The following is a 10,063-nucleotide window of genomic DNA, read 5'->3' on the forward strand; positions in this document are numbered from 1 at the left end:
CACCATAAGTCATCTCGAGATATTCTCACTAAGGCTCCACTTGATTTAATTCATATGGACCTCTTCGGACCAATTCAACAACCCATTGTTGGAGGAAAAAAGTACGCCTTAGTTATGGTAGATGACTACACCAGATTCACTTGGGCAGCATTTCTAGCTCATAAGAATGAAACCCTTGGTGAATTTAAGATTATTGTTAATAGGATCCAAAATGAACAAGGTCGTAAACTAAAGAAAATTAAAAGCGACCGTGACACTAAATTCAAAGACACCAAATTATTTGAATTCTATGATAAACTGGGTATTATTCAACAATACTCACCACCTATCACTCCTCAAGCTAATGGAGTTGTTGAAAGAAAGAATAGAAATATTCAGGAAATGGCCAGGGTAATGCTCCACAACAAAAACTTACCTCTAAGGTTTTGGGGAGAAGCTCTCTTTACAACATGTTACTTGATCAACAATGTATACCTACGGTTTAAAACCCTAAACACTCCATATTAGTTGTGGTGTGGTAGAAAACCCAACTTACACTATCTTAGAGTATTCGAAAGCAAGTGCTACATCCTGAAAGATCGAGAACAAAGAGGGAAATTTGATACTAAAAGTGATGAAGGTATCTTTCTGGGCTATGCGTCTGACAATTGTGGTTTTCGAGTATTTAATCTCAGAACCCAAGTAATTATGGAACCCGCTAACGTTATCATTGATGATATTAGTGACTTTCATCATGATTTTTCTCCTGCTGAGCTGCCTCCTACCGAGACAACTGAGAAAGTCAAAGAAATTCCGGATTCAGTTGAAGTTATACCTACTGTTGTTGATCCTGATCTTTCTAGTGACGAGGAGAAAAATACTGATCAGACCGTGCCTGTTGAACAAGAACGTGTCCTACCGCGACATCTATGGGTTCAAAGAAATCATGATCCAAACAGTATCATTGGAGGAAGAGATTCTACAGCAAATACTAGAGGACAACTTCAAAATTTATGCAATTTTGGTTGTTATTTGTCACATGTAGAACCAAGAAATATTGATGAAGCTCTCAGCGATCCCATATGGGTGAATGCAATGCATGAAGAGTTAAATCAATTTCAAAGACAAAATTTATGGAAGCTTGTACCTTGTCCTCCAAATGTCAACATTATTGGCACCAAATGGATATTTAATAATAAGTCTGATGAGTTTGGAACTATTGTCAGAAACAAATCAAGACTTGTCACTCAAGGATATTCACAAATCGAAGGAATCGACTTTGATGAAACCTTTGCTCCTGTGGAACGCTTTGAGTCCACCAGATTATTATTAGTTCATGCTCGTTTTCTTAAGGTAAAGCTATTTCAAATGGACATCAAATCCGCTTTTCTAAACGAAACTTAAAGGAAGAAGTCTATGTAGCTCAACCTAAGGGATTTGAAAAACCTGACTTCCCAGATCACGTCCTTAAACTTAATAAGGCGCTATATGGGTTGAAACAAGCACCTCATGCCAAGTGCGAAAAACTGACCTCATCTCTTCTTGGGAAAGGTTTTTCGAGAGGAGGAGCTGATAAAACATTGTTTACCAAGTGGAGTGAAAAAGATGTTTTGATTGATCAAGTTTATGTAGATGACATCATCTATGGATCAACATCGGAGAAACTTGCAAAAGAGTTCCAAGTGTCTCTTGGAAAGGAGTTTGAAATGAGCAATGTTGGTGAATGAAAATTCTGTTTGGGTTTACAAGTTCAACAACACAGGGATGGAATTTACTTATCTAAAGAGAAATATGCCAGAGATCTTGTTTCAAGATTTGGCCTTGATAAGTCTACTCCTAAACTAACTCCTATGCCTACCACTGGTAAACTGCATCGAGATGATAAATGTGTAAATGTTGATCAAAAACTTTATCTATATATCATTGGAAGCCTTTTATATCTCATAGCCACTCGACCTGATATTGCTTTTAGTGTAGGTTGTTGTGCTAGGTTTCAGGCAAATCCAAAGGAGTCTCATCTTGCAACTGCAAAAAGGATCATACGCTATATTAATCACACTGCAGGGTATGGTCTCTCTTACACCTTCGATACTACCACTGATCTTACGGCCTATTCATATGCAGATTGGGCAGGATGTGTGGAAGATAGAAAAAGTACATCAGGGGGTTTCTACTATGTAGGACTGAATCTTGTAGCTTGGCATAGCAAGAAACAAAATTCTTAATCCCTCTCAACATGTGAAGCAGAATACATTGTTGTAGGCTCATGTTTTACTCAACTTCTATGGATGAAACAAATGCTTGTTGATTATGGAATCAACACTGGAATAATGAGAATTTTATGCGACAATACCAGTGCAATTCGCATAACAGAAAATCCAGTTGAGCACTCAAGGACTAAGCACATTAACATAAGGTATCATTTTATTCAAGATCTTTATGAAAATGGTATCATTAATATGGAGTTTGTGCCCTCGGAACAACAATTGGCTGATATTATCACTAACCATTAGATACTGCTACGTTTCAACACTTACGGCAGTCTATTGGTGTCGTTCTGGTTCATTAGTCTTCCATAACTCTTGCCCCTGTTATTATCTCGATCTTTTGGGCAATTGAGTTTGGAATGTCTTGAGGTGTAAGGCTATATTGCACATTTGTTTCTAGTAGATGTATCTTCTAAGTATCTTAGTGTTATATTAAAATCCTTATTTTATTATAAAAGTAAGGTCGCTCTTGTTGTTCTTTCGGAAATGACATCAAATGGGGGAGAGTTCTTTTTAACGTTCGCTTAATTTCCACATCTTTGTGGGGAGTGCGGCTGTGGAATATTTTAGGGGTTATCTTGTATCTTTATAAACTTCTTGATGAATGAATTTAGCTTCTTGCATCTAAAAGTTGATAGGTAATTTTCTTTGGTCTTGAAGCATCTCCATGGAAATTTCATTAGGATCCCGTTTTTGTACCTTTGCCAATTTTATTGACAAAAAGGGGGACAATTAATATGTAGTTCACACTACAAATACATATGGTTTACGTGTTTTACGGATCATTATGTAAGGGGGAGTGGTTTTCATGTTGAGATGAAAGTATTGACTAAGGGGGAGTGATATATATAACCATAGTATTGTTGTCGAAGTTGTGATATAAGAACTTTGCTACTGTGTAATACTATGACACTGTATAACAATGATCGAGAGATTTTGTTTTCTCATTGTTATGGCTACGGATGTTCAATAACTATGATGCTGAATTGAACATCTATAGAATCATGGGAGTACTTGGAAAAGACGAATTTTTCGAGTAATATTGAAGCACCAAGGAGATCAAGCATGTGGACGAGAAGCTACAAAGTTTTATTTATTTTATAATCCATAAGTATTAATAGTTTTGCCACTAAAATTGACAAAGGGGGAGATTGTTAGAGCATTGCTCGGTCGAACTCGCATGCGTTTCTATCTCAAGCATGTTTGTCAAGTTTAGTTGTCAAAACTATATGTCTTGATTTCTGGACTACTTATAGCTAAGTCTCGGTTTAGGACAATTTAGTGTAGTTGAGCTCTTGACTCCATAGCGATCATCTTACGAATACGAAGAACTACTCAAGGAACCAATGGAACTTCATCCGACTAAAAGGTATGTGGAGACTTGAACTTATCTATCACTCAAAACTCTACTCTATCTCCTACTCTTGAGACAAAGTCGTATAAGTATGATAGTTTTCATAATACACATTTGCTATTTCGAGCCGAGTTTACTGCCTATCTTTTTCTCGAAATATGTGTTGGTAAGCTTTCGCTTTAACCACTTTTCATCTTAACCCGTGACGAAAGTCATGATGACGTTTCAATCTTGAAAATAGCTTTGATGACGATAGTTGTGTATAACGACTGTTATAACATTATAAAAGAATGTTTCAATGATTGAAATGTAGAGTTGAGATTACGTAACCAACTATGGATATAAGCATATATAGTGTGTTCGCACATTAGTGTATAAATACATGTGCCGGAAACCCAGTTTGTGCATATGTGTGCATACTGTATTGGTGAAGGAGACAGGTTGGGTACGCGTACCTGCGGAATTTTTCGAACCGAAAATTTCTGCTGAGTTTGTAAGTTTGCAAACTATTAAACCAGTCACCTTAGGTACACATACCCGTACACGTACCCACGGAAGTTTTCGACAAAAATTTTTTGCAGAGTTTCTAAACTCAAATCTGGTAGCTATGGTACACGTACCCGTACGCGTACCCAAGCTGGTTATATTTCTCAAATCGGAAGTTCATGAACTTAAACAATAAATCAATAAGGAATGTAATCTTTGCAAACCGTGGCTATATTGTTCATGAATTGATTCAAGTGAATCAAACCGATTTTGTTTCAATTGTGTCTATTCATAAAGACCTAAGCAATTGAACAACTCTTCAACTAGTTCTTATGAGTCATTTGAACTAGTTATGTGAAGAAGATGAATATGGTTAATATGGAAGTACTCATATGACTAACCATTGGTTAACTATTTGTGAACCAACTAAGTGTACACGTTTAGGTACGGTTATTCAAACCTAAATGAGATACATTTTATTTGTGTGTGACAAGATAAGTTTCGATCTAACGGTTGAAATATATTAGCTTGGTTAAATCAGGTTTTTCATCTAACGGTGAATATTGAATTCTTTGTTACCAAAGTAACTTGGATTGCAAACCCTGATTTGAAAACTATATAAAGGAGACATTTAGCAACTGGAAAAACTAATCCCCACACCTCATGTGTGATACTAGTTGGTTTTGCTAGTATCGATTCTCCTTTAACCTTAGGTTTCTTCTCGAGACCCTGTAGGTTAACGACTGAAAGACTTCATTGGGATTATGAAGCAGACGAAACTACTTCTCTTTTAGTTGAGCGATCTGATCTTGCCATTTACTATCGTACGAGTTCAACTGAATAATTGACTTGAGATTATATCTCCGATAGGTCAAGATAAAAAGAAATCACAAACATCTTCGTCTCATTATTTGTGATTCCACAATATCTGGTTTCGCTACCATAAGATTTAGATTATTGTGAGGTGATTGATAATTCTAGGCTGTTCTTCGGGAATATAAGTCCGGGTTATCAATTGGTTTCTATTCACCTTTATTTTATCAAAAGACGAAACAAAACTCTTAGGTTTATCTGTGAGAGACAAATAAATCTATCATCGTAGACTTTTCTGTGTGATACAGATTTTTTTATTAAAGTCTTCGACTCTGGGTCGTAACAACTCTTGGTTGTGGGTGTGATCAGCTAAGGGAATCAAGTGTGTAGTATCCTACTGGGATCAGAGACGTAAGGAGCGCAACTGTAACTTGAATCAGTGTGATATTGATTAGGGTTCAACTACAGTCCAGACCGAAGTTAGTTTGTAGTAGGCTAGTGTCTGTAGCGGCTTAATACAATGTAGTGTTCAATCTGGACTAGGTCCCGGGATTTTTCTGCATTTGCGGTTTCCTCGTTAACAAAATTTCTGGTGTCTATGTTATTTTTTTCCGCATTATATTTTGTTATATAATTGAACCCCAATCAATCTCACATTGATCCAAGGTACAATTTCGCTCCTTACGTCTCTGATCCCAGCATGATACTATGCACTTGATTCCCTTAGCTGATCTCACCCACAACTAAGAGCTACAACCCAAAGTCGAAGACTTTACTAAACAAATCTGTATCACACGGAAAAGTCTATAGGAATAGATATATCTGTCTCCCACAGAAATACCTACTAGTTTTGTTCTGTCTTTTGATAAATCAAGGTGAACAGGAACCAATTGATATACCAGACTTATATTCTCGAAGAACAGCCTAGAAATATCAATCACCTCATAATAATCTTAATCGACTAGCGAAACAAGATACTGTGGAATCACAAACGATGAGACGAAGACGTTTGTCACTACTTTTCTATCTTGCCTACTGGAGAAATTAATCTCGAGCCAATTTTATAATTGTAACTCAAAAACGATAGAAACATCAAGATCATATCACACAACTATAGAGAAAATAGTTGGGTCTGGCTTCACAATCCCAATGAAATCCTCAAGTCGTTAACCTACAGGGTCTCGGTAGAAACCTAAGGTTAAAGGAGAATCGACTCTAGCTTATACAACTAGTATCACACAAGAGGTATGGGAATTAGATTTCCCAGTTGCTAGAGTTGTCCTTTATATAGTCTCCAAATCAGGGTTTGCAATCTAAGTTACCTTGGTAACAAAGCATTCAATATTCACCGTTAGATGAAAACCTGATTAGATTCAAGCTAATATATTTCAACCGTTAGATCGAACTTAGCTTGTTATACACAAATGAAATGCACGTTCATTTAAGTTTGTGTAGCCGTACCTAAACGTGTACACCTAGTTGGTTCAACAGTAGTTAACCAAATGGCTAGCCATATGAGCACTTTCATACCAACCTTATTCATCTTCACCATAACTAGTTCAAATGACTCAAAAGAACTAGTTAGAGAGTTGTTCAATTGCTTAGATCTCATAGAAGTATATAAGACACAATCGAAGCAAAAACGATTTTGATTCACTCGAATCAATTCATGAACATTATAGCCACGGTTTGCAAATATGCATTCCTTAGTTTATATATGTCTTAGTTCATGAATAAACCGTTTTTAGAAAATAACCTACTCAAGCATGCATACCGGTACGCATACTAAAGTACCCGGTTTGAGTTTGTTTTCAGTTCGCAAACTCCAGCAGAAATTCACGGGATGTGAACTTCCGGCAGTACGCGTACAGGTACACGGACTTTAGTTCTGATTATCCTGAGCAGCAAAGTACGCATACTTTGGTTCAAGGATTTTGGAATTACACACGTATGAGTTCACATACAATGTTTATATCCATTCAAGTTTATATATATTCTAAACTCTCATTTCAATCATTGAAACATTCTTAGAGGATGTTAAATAGAGGTTATTCACACACTATTTTTCATCAAAGCGATTTTCAAGATATTGAAGTAATCAACATGACTTTCGTCACTTGTAAAGATGAACTTGGCAAAAGCGAAAGCTTACCAACACATATTTCGAGAAATAGATAAGCGAGATAAACTCGGCTCGAAATAGCAAATGTATAATCGAAGTCTATATAGCAATACGACTTTTGTCTCAAGATAGGAGATAGAGTAGATAGACTTTTGAGTGATAGATAAGTTCAAGTCTCCGCATACCTTTTAGTCGATGTAGATCCACCAGTTCCTTGAGTAGTTATTCGTCTTTCATGATGAAGGCCGTGGAGTCTAGACCTCAACTACACTTTCTATCCTAGTCCGAGACTTATCTATAAGTAGACTAGAAATCAAGAATTATAGTTTTGGCAACTAAACTTGACAAACAAGCTTGAGATAGCAACGCTTGCGAGTTCGACCGAGCAGTGCTCTAACAACTATTTTTCGAGGTAGCCAGATTCGGTGTCTAAGAAAAATTTCGCGGGGGAAACTATATCTTTACTTCTATGTTTCTTCTTTGAATAGGGAAATGAGGGTTCGTGTGGACATGATGTTGAAATCAATGATGGCTATGTTATTCTGGTTTCTTCTTTAAGTAGATTAAGCTTAAGTGCTGGTGATTCCAATGATTGCGTTCTTCCGAAGATGCAACCTCATCACTCACCATTTAAATCCTCGAATATGTCTATGCACCCGCCATCCACAGTCAGCGGAAGGACCCTCCTCTCTTGGATACGTCGTCGGGACACTTCTATCACTCATGAGGCTATTAGAAGGACGCAAGATCTTATCTTGATAGTTATATCGCGAGCTGAGACGCTCATCATCCGCAACTTCTCATTGGATACCGAAGGAGATCTGAATTTTTCTAATTTACTGAAGATTTATTTTTATTTAGATTATAGTGAGGCTTGTTTGATTAGTATCTTTAATCTCAGACTTATCGCATTTTACTCTTTCCTTGCCAAGGTTTTGTCCTTCGGATTTTCCTTGTCAAAGTTTTGATGAAGTAAGACATGCGTGTCCAATACCGGATCACTCTAGGAATCTCGGTGGTTTGTGTCTTTTGTTTTGTTTGCTTTATTTTCTTTCCTTGTAGTAATTCTTAAATATTAATTAAATTTTCTGAACAAAAGAAACAAAAACTATATCTATACAAGTGAAATAACTTTTTTTTTTTTGCTAGGTCAAAAAGTTCATTAAGGCAAAGACGCAGCTACAAGAAATTTCAAGGGTGCCCGAAGGATCTTGCCCAAACAACCATCTCGTGTGTTGATTTTTATAGTAAAACACACAATAAACGTGATATCCTGTGCTTGCACCGGGAAAAAGGGAACACAATATATACCGAAACTACAAAAATACGATGAAGAATACGTACGTTATGGGCTTTGAAGCAAGCAAAGAGTGAGAGATCATGAAAGTGGGCTATTTCTCTGTTGGGCCGAAATATTGTGAAGCTACTAGGAGGAAACACAGTTTTCAGTGATACAGTAACAGATAAATCAAAAAAACTGGTAGCAGTGGAGAAAAGTGCGGGAAATGCATATTTAACTTGGAGTCTAAGAGAGCCTATGTAGGGGGTGGGTAGGGTAATTGAGATTAAAAAGTTCAACTAACCTTTAGAAATTAGAGAGGTATGGTTGGTGTATCCAAAGATTGTTTAACGACAACACAAAGATAAATTTGCAGCAAAACTGACGAGGTACAAGAAAAGGGAGTATACACAACCAACTAGGCAGTGGAGTGAATGCAGCAATGTCATTTGTTGCTTGCAAGCTAAGTATAGTTAGTTAGTTCTTTTTTACTTTGGATGATCTCAAGTAGCATTAATGAGACGGAAAAATGGAGGATGGTGCCAGCTATATGGCATATGCCAAATTATGCGGTGTATGCAAATGAAATCTAAGTTAAAGACAAAATAATCAACTAGATTATCCTGATCAAGTGCATAAACAATTAAGACGAAACCAAGTGCATAAATAAGATAGCTAGAATTACGTTCATCCAATTACCATCATCTTGAACTTCTTCCTAGCTTGTGGTGTAAGTACCGGAATATAGGGGAACTAAGCTCTCCATGTAACTCTCCGATTGAAGAAGATAGTTGAACCTGTCAATGCCATTGAACTCCAGAATCCTAATCCTGTTCTTCTTTTGGTCATATAAAGCGAAATCTAGTTGAAGTTGTATTAGAATCTCTCCATTTTTTAAAGACCAATTCGCCAATGACGGTTGAAGAAATTGGGTACTGGTGAATTTCTTAGTCCAAGATTCTCTCACTCCATAATTTTGCATGACCCATACATCAACTGGAAGACCAGGGACTAGACAAACTAAGCAAAGGGAATCACCCAAAACCCTAAGCTTACAACGATTGTTTGGACGTAGCATAACATCTTCTGGAAAAGGTAAAATCCTGAACTTCTCATTGCTAATATCAAAAGCAACTATGTGTTTACGGATTCCACCGGTGGCAGTAGCCCATGGCCAATGAAGAGCACCATTATTAAGCAAACCTCTTGGAGCACCATTTACAAACGCACAAACTGGTTTAGGAAAACAACAATTATAAGGGATGCTGGTATTGACTCTTGTCCATGAATTGGATTCTAAAGTGTATACATGAACTTCGTCCCCTGATATACATACCAACTTGTAATCATTATTTTTATTGTCGTAACCAAACCCATACGAATTAGTGAGCCGATATGGGAGGCCATTAATTTCGTTATATTGTTTGGTTGATGGGTTCCAAAGAATCAGTATGAGTGTGAGTGGCTCCTAGACAAAGCAAGCCACTACAAGATCCCAAAATATTAGTATAACGACCTCCACCTCGATTATTTTCTTTCACTGGATTATCCATTAGAACAGCTCCGGCACACTTGCATGTTGTTGACGATAATGATGCTGACGCTGTTAATATCGAAGCATAACCTACGGAATAATACATGTAATCGGGGAATTTAGTATCTCTAATAATGATTCTAGGGTTTTTGCTGGTAAGACTAAGGTGATACTTGACGAATTTAGGACTACAAAGTAACGCATGCCAACTCTTGCATATGGACTTGAA

General features: G+C 37.0%; 1 protein-coding gene across 1 annotated transcript; it reads right to left on the reverse strand.

Annotated features, from left to right (window-relative positions):
* Positions 1 to 9,018: 9,018 nt before the first annotated feature.
* On the reverse strand, positions 9,019 to 9,940 carry LOC113351943 (F-box protein CPR1-like). Its single transcript, XM_026595847.1, has 2 exons — positions 9,817 to 9,940; positions 9,019 to 9,533 (listed from the first exon to the last, which is right to left on the reverse strand). Exons 1-2 carry the CDS (start codon positions 9,938 to 9,940, stop codon positions 9,019 to 9,021), a joined length of 639 nt encoding a protein of 212 aa, XP_026451632.1.
* Positions 9,941 to 10,063: the final 123 nt, after the last annotated feature.

This window comes from Papaver somniferum, chromosome 2 (genome assembly GCF_003573695.1).
Source record: "Papaver somniferum cultivar HN1 chromosome 2, ASM357369v1, whole genome shotgun sequence".
In the NCBI taxonomy this organism is placed as follows: domain Eukaryota; kingdom Viridiplantae; phylum Streptophyta; class Magnoliopsida; order Ranunculales; family Papaveraceae; genus Papaver; species Papaver somniferum.

Excerpts from the sequence above, each read along its gene's own strand:
- LOC113351943 (XM_026595847.1), bottom strand. The coding sequence starts at position 9,940 with ATGTATTATTCCGTAGGTTATGCTTCGATATTAACAGCGTCAGCATCA. Across the intron at positions 9,534-9,816 it reads AGAAAATAATCGAGGTGGAG|TTTGTGCGTTTGTAAATGGT; the intron begins GTCGTTATACTA and ends TTCCTAAACCAG.